Genomic DNA, 12,617 nt, shown 5'->3' with positions numbered 1-12,617 from the left:
TATCGTGACCATGGAAACAAAGATTTTATTGGTATCAAAGACAAGGTTGCCAAGGTTTTGTATTAATTACAACCAACACGTGGGTGGATATGACGAAAGGTATGTTTAGTAATGCACAGCAATGATACAGTGTGTGTGCCTACAAGGTTGCAAGATGAACAAATCGATTCAAGCAAACAACTGGAGTCCGACATCATGGATTTTTGAGGAGGAGGAGAGGAGGAGGAGGAGGAGGAGGAGGAGGAGGAGGAGGGCTCAGCTTCCGCAGGTTAGTTTCGTTAATGGCTCTGCCACGATACGTTCTTGCTGCCATCTCCCAGGATGCAACCACGGACAAACAACTCGTCATTGACCTTGCAAAGTCGGCTTCTCTTAATGTCAAGGTGTCCAGAGAGATGAGCTTATCGGCTGACCAGAAGACCGAACTGCATAAGCGTAATCCAGCACTTGCCAAGGTGTTTGAATGGTAAGCTTGTTTGGCGCTTGTATGTCTATTCAACCATCTCATTCATTGCATAATGCGTAGCCCACCCGTTTCTGTATTGCTACTGGAGAGTCAAGATGCCGTTCAGCAATGGCTTAATGTCAAACAAGAGCTTGCAAGGTATGTAGTATGCGTGTATATTGTATGCACATGTGGATGTCATTTTCTCTACCCGTTTTGCCACACCCCCACCCCTTGATCCATATGCCATTCCACAACGTTTATTTTAACAAGGCATTTATGTAGGGATAGTTCGAATCTCAACGACGATGTCTTTTACAGCAGCTCATCCGAGGCGGGTGCAAAGTCTGATCTTCTTTGGTACAAGAGCATCGTTCAAAAGAAGAAACCTGCTGCTGGTAATGGCAACATCAAATCATCAGCAGCTACTACAGCAGCGTCCAAACAAAGAATGGCGACAATGACATCCAATGCACGTTCTTCCGCAGCAACAGCAACAACTCGTCGTCGATCTGCAGCTGCTGCTGCTGCTGCCTCCCAAGATACTGGCACAAGCAAGGGGCCAAAATCAGAGACAATGGTTAGTAGCAAAGAAGGGGTGGGGACAAGGAGTGAAGCATATTAGTCTCTTACCATTTCTTCTTTCTTTTTCTCTTTTAAACTTGTAACAGGGTCGACAATCTCGCAACACCAGTGTGCCTTCACGAGTACCAGTCAAAACATCATCTGACGGCAGCAGCAACGGCAATCGTGTAGCAAAGCGCAATACGCCCATGACAATGAAAAAGAACAACAACATGGCAACCACCAAAAAGACAAGACCTGCATCCACTTTGGAAAAGAAATCTGACAAGGATGAGGCACCATCATCATCATCATCACCACCAGCTGATGAAGAAGAGATAACAACCACCGAGATGGAAAAGGAGCAACAACAGCAACCTGCTACACCCAATGTTGAGCCTAACCATGTCGAGGAAATATACCCATCGACCACTACCAATGGCACCCGAGAAGAGAATGAAAGTGAACATGATGCAGAGGTGGCTGCTGCAACCACCCGTTTGGCCAATGTGGCATCTTCAGCTTCTGTTGCCACCACTGCGACCATGGTTACCATGACAACCGACGACCGAAGCTCGACATCACCATCCATTTTGCGTACTTCGCTTTCACCCAATAGCATCAGCTCGTTACCACGTCCAGAGACACCTGAAGTGGATAATCTACGTCAACGTTTCGAGAGTATTGCACAAATCACTACACCCAACAACAACAACAAGCCTTATGGCACACGACCCTCGACTACATCCCCTGACAATCCTTTGAAGGTCAAAGACATGAAACCAAAGTCGCCATCGGGTGCACGAGTCAAGAGCATGGTGGACTTTTTTATGGATGAAAACCTGCACAAATGGGAGTTTTAAGCTTCCTCTCTCTCTCTCTCTCTTGCTATTATGTTGTATTCCCAAATCACATCACACACACACAAAACGAGCACATTGATCCCATTCATTTTACTCAACCTGTCGTATACACATACTCACACACTCACACTCTCTTTTCCCCTCCCCCTTCTTTTCGAGAATTGTTGTCTTTATATACCATATTACTATCCTTATCACATATCCCTCCCCCTCACACCACCACTCAAACCACACACCATCAGTTATATTATAGTATACTTTTCATGCCCATGATTCCCCTTTCTTTTTACAAGTGAAAAAAAGACAAAAAAGCACAATAAAGGTATTCCCAATTGTATTCTCATGTAAAACTTGTTCTGTCTCTCAATGGTCTTATCGGGGCAAGCTGATAAAGGGGATTCGCATAATGGTGGCAGTGGCTGTAATCAAATATCGACTCAGCAGCAGCCCACCGCAACTACATACAAGCCCTTTCTATCTCTCGCAGTCATTCACTACTTGGCCATGGCCACCCATGAAGTCTTATTGAAAGATGTCAAACCATTACTCAGAGGCTTTGACTGCCAAGTCATTGTTCTTCAAAGAGGTAAGGTTTATTTCTTGTTGCTAGGAGGCCATTGATACTAATCCACCCATTCACAGCGGAAGCTGATCCCCACTTTACTCGGCATGGTGACGCGATCTACAAGTATATCGTTGCTGACAAGACTGGTTCTATCGTATTGAGTATATGGGGTGACCGAGCAAAGTGCATTAAAAGTGGGGACATTTTGCGTGTTACTGGCGCGTAAGTAGTGTTACAGTACATGGATACGAAGGATCACTAATAAGGATCATCGTCATGGTAGGGAAGCAAAGATTCGAAAAGGGCAACTCGAAATGGAGGCGTTACGTGCGTCCAAGGTTAGGCGCATTGGACAAGATACCATGTGTTTCAATGAACAACCCAACTATTCAGAATTGACGCCGCAACAATTACAAGACCAATATCATCCACATCCACAACATCAACCTTTACAACCTCCTCGAGATCCACGGGATCCATCATTTCCTGGTCATCATCATCACCATCACCATCATCCTTCTATATCACAACAATTACCACCCAATTCAGCTCCTCGTAACAAGTTCTCTAATTTTGCTAATGATCGACGTCAACCATCCCCTTCACCACGGGGCGGCGGCCGAGGCGGTTTTCGGGGAAAAGTACGGCGTATAAGATAACAACGACAACAACAATCAATGCATCCATAGTAACACATCACACGCTCTTTATCCTTTTTTTGCGCCATAATAATGTACATAGCACATGATTTATCAATACAATGAAAGCAAGTGGTCCCATTGTGATCGATTCTATAAAAGCCCAACAACATGTCTTATATCATCCATTTGCAATCATCAACAAGATGCCACCCCTATTGACGGTGCAAGAGCAGTTCTCCAAAGTTCTGAATCGACGTCATGTTACAAAAGAAGAGGCGGATAGCAGCTTGAATGAATTACGATGGTTGGTGTTAACCTATCCATGTCCTTCTGAGGTGAGTGTGTGTATGCGTTGCTGATATCTATACCAGTGACCTAATGACTTTTTATATAGCTTAGGGGATGGATTTGGAAAGTGTTTTTGAAACTTGAAGTGTCAGCATCATGTTACATCAGCCTCGTCCATCGTGGTGCAAGTTCAAGGGATGCTGAGATTCGTAACGACACCTCGAGAACCATGACAACCGATACCACCTTTATTGAGCACGTATCAGAGGATATGCTTATTCGGATCTTGAATGCTTTTGTTTGGATCAGCGATCAAAGTATGTAATGCTGAAAAATAACATACGCCTTTGTTAACATGTTACAATAGATGGACGTTTAGGAGATACATCCGAGGAATTGCATCTAAGAACAAGTTTACATCGTGGCGCCACGGGTGAGCTCGCCTATGTCCAAGGCATGAATGTATTGGCAGCACCATTCCTCACAGTACTGCCTGAAATGGAAGCCTTTTATGCTTTTTCCAGACTCCTATGGCATTGGTGTCCATTGTACGTAAGATCCACGCTCAAAGGGGTACATTGTGGTCTCAAGGTTAGTTGCATACCTTCTTCAATCATCATTCTCCATGATTTAAACGACATCTTGGTAGCTTGTGGATATGTGCTTACGCACATTGGATCCTGAACTTTATGGATACTTGTTAGGAAAAGGGTTATCAGCAAGCATGTACGCTTTCCCATGTAAGTGCCATCCACGGTTGCTTGTTTTTATTACCAAAAGTGCTCACCCATACATATAAGCTGTATTGACATTCTCGGCATGTACACCACCTCTATCTGAGCTATTACGATTATGGGATGTCATGTTTGCATTTGGCTTTCATCTCAACATTTTGTTTATCATTTCTCAATTGGCTCTTGTTCGTGATGAAATTATGGCAACTTCAAGGTATGCAACGAAAGGAAGAAGAAAACATGGGATGATGGAGATGCTTACACTATTGGATGGTATAGCCCCATGAAAATCCTACGCAAGCTACCCTCACTCAAGGCTGATGCGATCATCCCGTTAGCATTGGCATCCCATAAGAAGCTTCCACCCAACCTCTTTGATCTACTGGTACGACACTTGTATGACGAGACAGTGGCGGATGAATTGGGCGTCGAGGTGACAGCAATATCACAAGCCAGAGATCGTAGGGCTTTACCTGCTTTCATGGCTGAAGCACGTAATCTTTCCATCCCACAGCTTTCAAGTAGTAGCACTTCTTCGGGTAGCAGTAGCAGTGGTAGCAATAGTGGCACGTGAATGTAAAACAATGGATGTACCGAACAAAGATCACGCAATGTTGTAAAACAAGAACGAGCTGATTGGTGAAAGATATGAGCAATCAATGTTGCATCATCTCGGAAGAGGAGATGCCCGTGTACACTTTTTCCAAGAGGCCCTTTTTTAGGGTCGTGGGAAGCTTTCATTTTCCCACGACTGAGAAGGAGGCATAATAGAAACAAAACAGGAGATCCGACATCCTGCCTTTTGCATTTTCTCTCTTTCTCTTCCACATTAACAACAAACATGTCTACCACCACCAACACCGATCCATACACTTACCTTGAAGGATTTGGCAATCACTTTGTCTCTGAGGCTTTGCCAGATGCTCTTCCAAAAGGTAAAATTGATCTAAACCCCGATATCAAATTACGTTTATCTCATGCATTTTCCAGGTCAAAACACGCCTCAAAAGTGTCCCTACGAGTTGTATGCCGAGCAGCTGTCTGGAACAGCATTCACCGTCCCACGCTCACATAATCAACGAAGGTATGTAAAGAGTTGTTTATAAGGAACAAGAAGAGGGGCTTATCGAGAATGGATTTATATAATAGCTGGCTCTATCGTATTCGACCCTCTGTGGTGCACAAGCCATTTGCTCCTTTCAAGCATGATTCCATTGTAGCAACTTCATCCTCTTGCGAAATCACACCCACACAGCTTCGATGGAGCCCCTTTGATTTACCAGCTGAGGGTGAAAAGGTTGACTTTGTTCAAGGCATCAAGACCGTGAGCGTGGCAGGTGACCCAACTGCTGCTAGCGGCTTGGCTATTCACATCTATACTGCAAACACCAATATGGATCACAAGGCATTCTACAACTCGGATGGTGATATTCTTATTGGTAAATGTCAAGGACTCAACTTGCTATTTCAAATGCTAATCAAGGTCGTTGCTATGTAGTTCCCCAGCAGGGTCGATTGGATATTTGTACCGAGTTTGGTAAAATGATGGTGGCACCCAATGAGATTTGCGTGATTCAACGTGGTATTCGATACAGCGTGTCATTGCCGGATGGACCTGTGTAAGTAGAAAAAAGGGTATTTTGGGTATCTATATATGGCATGCTAATGGGATGTGTATAATAGTCGTGGCTACATGCTTGAGATCTTTGGTCAAACACACTTTGAACTCCCTGATCTTGGACCTATTGGTGCCAATGGTCTTGCCAACCCACGCGATTTTGTTACACCAAAGGCAGCCTTTGTAAAAGAATCTGGTGTCGAATGGGAAATCATTACCAAGTTTGCAGGCAAATTGTTCTCAGCCAAGCAAAACCACACTCCTTTTGATGTTGTTGCATGGCACGGTAACTATGCACCCTACAAGTACGATCTTGCCAAATTCTGCGCTATCAACAGCGTCACCTTTGATCATATTGTAAGTACCACCACCACCACCATCTAATGGAAATCATGCTGATGATGAATCATCTCATACATAGGATCCTTCCATCTTTACGGTACTCACCGCCAAGTCCACTGTTCCCGGTGTGGCTATTGCCGATTTTGTCATTTTCCCTCCAAGATGGGCTGTCGCTGACAACACTGTAAGTATTGCCAACCATGACAAAAGAAAAAGGTCACGTGCTAATGATGCATGTATATACGATGTATAGTTCCGACCCCCTTACTTCCATCGCAATTGCATGAGCGAATTTATGGGTTTGATTTTGGGTGATTACGAAGGCAAGACCGGTGGATTTGCCCCTGGCGGTGCCTCTTTGCATAGTCCAATGACACCTCACGGTCCTGATGCTAAGGTGTTTGAAGCTGCATCCAATGCCAAATTGGAGTGTACTCGTGTAGGAGATGGTACGCAAGCATTCATGTTTGAAACTAGTCTCACATTGCCAGTGACCCCATGGGCATTACATACCTCTGGCAAGGTGCAGGAGGATTATTGGAAGGCATGGGCTGATCTTGATACCAAGTTTACTGCTTAAAAATAAAAAAAAGGACGACATCATTTTGTAGTATACATTGAGATTGACAACAATGCTGCTGCGTTGTGTTGTGTTACATTTCTCCACTTTTTTTTTTATACTGTGCGGTTTTTAATCCCACGGCCCCGACAAAATTATACATTTCATCCATATACAATAGCCCAATCATAGCATGTATTGACTCTGGGATTCCAATTTACCATCATTGCTTGATATCATTTTTTATTTAGGATGATGAGCTCGATAATAGGATTGAATCGCTATGGCTTATCATTGAGAATTGCTTTATTGAAACGAGATGGAAAGAAGAAAAAGATCGGAAGACTCGGGATGGGTGCGTCGTTATTGGTTAAGAGCTTCCCTGATACCGCTCATTCAAAGTGTCTGTAACCAAAAGAGGTTGCTCAAGTCACGACTCCCTTTCACCGTGTAAAGGCAAATATATATTTTCTTGAAAAAGAGGTGTCTATTCTCTCGCTCTCTCTCTCTCCCCCCAACGACCCTTCTTTTCCTTTATCCCGACCACCACCATGTTGCGCAATATCTACAAAACACATGCACGATCGTCACCTCTTGTCATGCGAGCACTGGTATGCATTGGACGGGAAATGTCGGGTGTTTTTCTTTTTGTTCATCAATGGATGGAGTAGTCTCAGCAAATAAGGACACACGCAACCACCGTTTCCGATACACCATCGCCACCCTCATCCTCACAGTCGGCCAAGTCAAAACTCACACAGCTACGGGAACGTTTGGCAGCGGAGGATGCTGCTATTGACGAATTCGTTAACACCGGCAGCACCGGCAAACTGTCACCTGAAGAAGCTCTCGAACTCAAGGAAACAGTGGTGGAAGCTGGCAAGCAAGTCAAGACAAAAAAGTTGTAAGTAACATGATCATGCATGGTCTTGTTGTCAGTGTTGACAAGGTTTTGGTAATAGGAAACAACCTCGATTGCCAGAATGGCTCAAGACCGATATCCCAGCAGGTGGAAACTATGCTCGTATCAAAAAGGATCTTCGTGGATTGAAGTTACATACTGTGTGTGAAGAAGCTCGGTGTCCCAACATTAGTGATTGCTGGGGTGGAGGTAAAGGATCCATTGGGCTTATGTAAAGGGTACATGGTTTGACATTGGATATGTGTGGCATGATAGGTGAACATCAAACTGCTACAGCCACTATCATGTTGATGGGTGATGAATGTACACGTGGTTGCCGCTTCTGCTCTGTCAAGACCAATCGCAATCCTGCTCCTCTCGATCCGCATGAACCTGAACATACCTCTGAAGCTATTCGACGTTGGGGTCTCGATTACGTTGTGCTTACCAGTGTGGATCGTGATGATCTTGCCGATGGTGGTTCCAATCATTTCGCCGAAACAATTAGCAAAATCAAGACCAAGTAAGTATCAATGCATCGTCATCCATCATCATCATCATCATGATCTTTTTACTTACTTTTTTTCATAGGGCACCTCATATCTTGGTTGAATGTTTGACGGGTGATTTCGGTGGTTCATTGGATTGTGTTGAAACGGTGGCCAAGTCTGGATTGGATGTTTATGCACACAACATTGAAACTGTTGAAGCCCTTACTCCCTATGTGCGTGATCGTCGTGCTGGTTTCCGCCAATCCATCAGTGTTCTCAAGCACGCCAAAGAGACTCGACCTGATTTGATTACCAAGACATCGATCATGTTGGGATGTGGTGAAACCGATGATGAAGTATTGCACGCTTTACAAGAACTTCGCAAGGCAAATGTGGACGTGGTGACACTTGGCCAGTACATGCGACCTACCAAGCGACACATGAAGGTGCACGAGTACGTCACACCTGAGAAATTCAAGCACTGGGAAACGACCGGTATGGAGATGGGATTCAAGTATGTTGCCAGTGGTCCTCTAGTAAGATCGAGTTACAAGGCTGGTGAATTCTATATTAGCAACATTCTTAAAAAGAGAAAGGGTGTTCCTGTACAAGCTGCAGAGGCAGAGGCATCCAAATCATTGTAAAGTTGTTTTTCTTTTTCGTCTTTTATATATATATATACTTCAAAAACCATACACAGTTAATATACAAAAAGGGGGGTTCCAAATGATACAATCGTTTTAAATCTTGTAGGATACAATCGTTTTAAATCTTGTAGTATCTTCTGATAAATACGGGAATAAGGGCAGCGATAGCAACACCAATGAGACAAAGCACGTTGGTAGGGGTCACGAGTTGAAGTTCGTCGGATGATGAAAGTCTATCAAGAGCTGCACCTGCTTGCACGTGGATAAAAGATGGAGGGGCCACACCTTTTGAAATTCACAAAAGTGAGAATTCATGCAAAGTGCCATGTCTCCTATACGCTACCACGCCCACTTACCAACAAACGTTCCCCAGAAGAAAGCACCCAAAGGCACGCCTAGATGGGGTGCACCAAGATTGATAACCCAATTGGGAGGAAGCGGAGCCACACGTAAAACGATCATGTAGTTTAGCATGTGTTGTTTATGGTTCACGAGCTATTTTTTTTGTAGGATGGGTGAGTAACGATGATAATGATGATGATGATGCGTGGTGCGTGGTGCGACGAACCTGTTCATTCCATTTGGCAATCCTATCACCAATCAAGCGTACCACAGCTACAGATCCAAGACTAGCCGAAATCGCATAGGCCACGGTAGAGCCAATTGCCGAACACTAACATGTGACACACATTGGTGCATTTACGCATGAGTAAACCTTCATGGTTGGGGTGGAGGGTGTTATATACACATACCAATGAAACCGTAAACAACGTAAGCCAGAAGTTGAACAATGCACCACCAAGGATAGATAACCACATGGATCCTGGTACTGAAAAGCTTTGGAGACTAGTAGCAATAGTGTATGAGTGCCAAGAGACAAAGGACATTTAGCCGTAATCCCTCCTCCGCTTTCCCCGCCCCCTCATCCACGCACGCACACACACACACACACTCAGCATTGTACTTACTAGATATAGGTGACAAAATAGGTGACATAGACATTCATGAAATGTTGGTCGATATAAGCTGATAAGATGGCATTGAGACGTCGTAGATCTTCAAGGCTTTTTGGAAGTTTCAGAGCATCCTGGTCTTCACTACAGAAAAAGGAGAAAGGGAGGAGGAGTGGGGGTTTTAGTCATGTGAGCGATGATAAATGTCGTTGTTCCCCCCCCCTTATCCATGGGTATCTTACGGGCTCACTGCCGGTAAATTGAGCTTGAGCAAAGCCAATTCAAGTCCAGTAAAGACAATAAACAAGATAATCAACATGCCAAGTGATCGAATATAAGAGTTGCTACGCCATAGTCGCCATGTCGTTGTCGTCTCCACTTGCACCGTTTTTACAATGTCGCCATTCTCATCGACTCGTTGTGTTTCTGCACTCTCTATGCTGGCATAAGTTTGGACGTCTTGCTCGACCGCCTGCGGTGTTGACAAGAGAGGTGTTGTTGCATCATTGGTATTCATTTGAGAGAGGGAGGGAGAGAGAAAGAGAAAAGTGAAAGAAGACAAGTCAAGGACAAATTCAAGCCGACTTTACTTGGTCAAACTCAATGTCTTTCCATTTTCGGAATCCATTGACTTACCTCTTCCATTTCCGACGCAACACACACACATTCACTCACTTGGACTTTTACCACTTGCTATGGGAGGTGTCGACAAGTTTACCCTCAACGATCGCCAATTCATATGCGTTGAATATCCTGGTCGTGTAAAAAACATTGATCGTGCCATTGACACCTTGGGTGGACAGCAAGCCATTACAGCGGTACATTTGATATATACAAACAACTCCCTCTCCCCCCTAATCGACCACTGATCGCACGCGTCTTCAGGCCGTAGAGAATCCAAAGAATGGTATCGAGTTGAGACTACGTCCCAAGGACCCTTTTTCCCATCCTGTTTCAGGCGAGGTTAGGCGTATCCCAGGTCTTTTGCTGAAGGTCACACGACGTCGAAGAAAGGGACAACCCGAGGATGAAGGCGAAACCAAGGCAGAGATAGTTGGTACAGTAACTCGTACATGTCGTTTTCGTGGTATGTAAAAAGGGGATCAATTATATAAGAAAAAGTCCCACGATTAATCTATTGTATCAAGCCATGGGAGATTTCCAGTACCTGGTGCCAAAAGATGATCGTATGCGGCAAACAAGAGAAGCAATCTTAAAGGGTGATGGTAAGCGGATCGAATCATGTGCTACTTTGGTGGATAGCTTGAATAACGTGATCCTAGTACAAAAAATCCGAGATTTCAGGCCGCGTACCAGTGCAGAAGAAGGACCAGATTTGCATTCTGTACCACCACCTCTTTTCAGTCTTCGAGATGCTCCATTCAATTATGGGTACGTTGTGTGATATCGGTTGCCTACACGACCACTAATGGATCATGGTTGTTTAGATACAAGCAAGCTGCTCGTGTGATACAAGTGAAAGTGCGTCAACCGGATGGATCGGTAAGTAGGAAGGATTTATAGGTGGAGTGTAGGAAGCTTATAGAGTGCTTTGTTTCTAGTATGCGGTCAAGCTTTTACACAAGGCCTCAAAAACAGATGCTGGTCGCCAAATGATTCGATACAATAGTCCTACCGTTCCATCAGAACCGATTATCTCTGAAAGTATCTTGGGCCCAGAAGAAAGGCGTCTCGCTAAAGAGCTCACCAAGGTATGATGGGTTGTTGTGGTATTTCATCAGACGATGGTATTAATATAAGGAAAAGTATTTCCAAGAACGACCCATGTGGACTAGAAGCGCCCTTCTTCATCAATTCCCTATTAAGGATTACAAGTACATCAGAACGTGAGTGCTCTTTATTTACAAGTTGAGGTAGTGGATAACTAATCCATGCATCCAGAGCCCTCAATCTACATTGTTACTCTTTCCGAAACGGTCCATGGAAGGAGGTGCTTATTCGGTTAGGAGAAGATCCAAGGAAAGATCCAAATTGTCACATGTAAGCTATACCCATTGACTTACCTCGACATTGTATTAATCACCTTGTCTACTATAGTTATCAATCAATCATTATGCGTCTTCATGTGAAACGACCCAATCAGGAAGAACTGCATCAAAAATCCATACATCAAGCCAAACTAAAGACCGCACGTAACCGACACGCTGCAAGCAATTATGGGGTACCTGAGCTTAGGTAAGAAAAGGAACCAATCCCAAGTAGGATGTTGTTTGACCATTGCTCTAGTGAGGAAGATCGTCAAGCACACATTTTCAATGGCCAGCGTGCTCCTGTTGACTCAAGCACCTATTGCTTATATGATGTTACCGATCCCGATTTACAAAACTTGATCCATTCAGCTGCTTTCAGGAAATCAACATGCACAGTAAGTTGAGGAAAAGGATGATTAGGATGGATTATAACATGAGCTCTTAGGCACATTCTGGTTTTTATTATCGCTGTGTCATTGAACGTATACGACACATCATGAGAAGGAAGATGGAACAAGTGATTGAGTCAGGAAAAGCAGATCCATGGGAGGATCCCGAAGAAGGGTTGGATGAATTGATTGCCAAAGAAAAAGAGTCGGCGAACCAAGATGAGGATGAGCGTGCTGCAGAGGAGCGTGATCAAGCGCAGGCCCAAATTAGTCAATGGGAAGACGCAAATGATCCTGAAACGGCAAAGGTAACTAGAGTGGGATGCGTTGTGCTTCTTTGTATTGCATACTTATATCGCACGCGGCACCCATTGTAGATGTTCGAGACGCTGCGAGAAGCGGGTGCATTGAGTGCTCTTAATACCGAAGACCTCAACTTGGAAGATCTTGGCTTGGATGAGCTGGCTGGTCTAGGAAGCTTTGCCGATGTCTTTGATCAAGACGAAGGAGAGGATGAAGAAGAAGATGCAGAGGAGGATAAACCATTATGGCAGCTGGATGATCTTAATGATCTTTAGTGTGTGTGTATCAATCAATAAATAGCATTTTTATATTTTGACAGCATC

At 44.2% G+C, this 12,617-nt stretch overlaps 7 protein-coding genes across 7 annotated transcripts; 6 read left to right on the top strand and 1 right to left on the bottom strand.

The window, feature by feature from the left end:
• Window positions 1-281: 281 nt before the first annotated feature.
• On the top strand, window positions 282-1,872 carry O0I10_003497 (uncharacterized protein; the record flags this gene model as incomplete). Its single annotated transcript, XM_058483567.1, has 4 exons — window positions 282-466; window positions 527-604; window positions 731-1,025; window positions 1,117-1,872. 4 exons carry the CDS (start codon window positions 282-284, stop codon window positions 1,870-1,872), a joined length of 1,314 nt encoding a protein of 437 aa, XP_058345766.1.
• A 504-nt stretch (window positions 1,873-2,376) lies between these two features.
• On the top strand, window positions 2,377-3,096 carry O0I10_003496 (uncharacterized protein; the record flags this gene model as incomplete). The annotated part of the gene is made up of 3 exons (XM_058483566.1): window positions 2,377-2,458; window positions 2,515-2,659; window positions 2,721-3,096. 3 exons carry the CDS (start codon window positions 2,377-2,379, stop codon window positions 3,094-3,096), a joined length of 603 nt encoding a protein of 200 aa, XP_058345765.1.
• Window positions 3,097-3,281: 185 nt separating this feature from the next.
• On the top strand, window positions 3,282-4,674 carry O0I10_003495 (uncharacterized protein; the record flags this gene model as incomplete). Its single annotated transcript, XM_058483565.1, has 6 exons — window positions 3,282-3,413; window positions 3,473-3,683; window positions 3,734-3,957; window positions 4,016-4,106; window positions 4,167-4,314; window positions 4,380-4,674. 6 exons carry the CDS (start codon window positions 3,282-3,284, stop codon window positions 4,672-4,674), a joined length of 1,101 nt encoding a protein of 366 aa, XP_058345764.1.
• A 267-nt stretch (window positions 4,675-4,941) lies between these two features.
• Window positions 4,942-6,640, top strand: O0I10_003494 (homogentisate 1,2-dioxygenase; the record flags this gene model as incomplete). The annotated part of the gene is made up of 7 exons (XM_058483564.1): window positions 4,942-5,035; window positions 5,091-5,184; window positions 5,250-5,539; window positions 5,599-5,719; window positions 5,784-6,075; window positions 6,140-6,244; window positions 6,314-6,640. The coding sequence occupies 7 exons, from the start codon at window positions 4,942-4,944 to the stop codon at window positions 6,638-6,640; spliced, it is 1,323 nt and encodes a 440-aa protein (XP_058345763.1).
• A 530-nt stretch (window positions 6,641-7,170) lies between these two features.
• On the top strand, window positions 7,171-8,655 carry O0I10_003493 (lipoyl synthase; the record flags this gene model as incomplete). Its single annotated transcript, XM_058483563.1, has 5 exons — window positions 7,171-7,230; window positions 7,291-7,523; window positions 7,582-7,730; window positions 7,797-8,043; window positions 8,112-8,655. The coding sequence occupies 5 exons, from the start codon at window positions 7,171-7,173 to the stop codon at window positions 8,653-8,655; spliced, it is 1,233 nt and encodes a 410-aa protein (XP_058345762.1).
• Window positions 8,656-8,776: 121 nt separating this feature from the next.
• Window positions 8,777-10,128, bottom strand: O0I10_003492 (uncharacterized protein; the record flags this gene model as incomplete). Its single annotated transcript, XM_058483562.1, has 6 exons — window positions 8,777-8,943; window positions 9,015-9,153; window positions 9,227-9,331; window positions 9,411-9,504; window positions 9,627-9,755; window positions 9,854-10,128. 6 exons carry the CDS (start codon window positions 10,126-10,128, stop codon window positions 8,777-8,779), a joined length of 909 nt encoding a protein of 302 aa, XP_058345761.1.
• A 178-nt stretch (window positions 10,129-10,306) lies between these two features.
• Window positions 10,307-12,569, top strand: O0I10_003491 (uncharacterized protein; the record flags this gene model as incomplete). Its single annotated transcript, XM_058483561.1, has 12 exons — window positions 10,307-10,429; window positions 10,497-10,698; window positions 10,760-10,837; window positions 10,895-11,003; window positions 11,060-11,114; window positions 11,174-11,323; window positions 11,373-11,458; window positions 11,514-11,612; window positions 11,670-11,807; window positions 11,859-11,997; window positions 12,048-12,299; window positions 12,369-12,569. The coding sequence occupies 12 exons, from the start codon at window positions 10,307-10,309 to the stop codon at window positions 12,567-12,569; spliced, it is 1,632 nt and encodes a 543-aa protein (XP_058345760.1).
• Between the last annotated feature and the right edge of the window lie 48 nt (window positions 12,570-12,617).

This window comes from Lichtheimia ornata (genome assembly GCF_029851405.1).
Source record: "Lichtheimia ornata isolate CBS 291.66 chromosome Unknown scaffold00011, whole genome shotgun sequence".
Classification (NCBI taxonomy): Eukaryota; Fungi; Mucoromycota; class Mucoromycetes; order Mucorales; family Lichtheimiaceae; genus Lichtheimia; species Lichtheimia ornata.
This window is presented reverse-complemented; position numbering and strand designations above follow the sequence as displayed.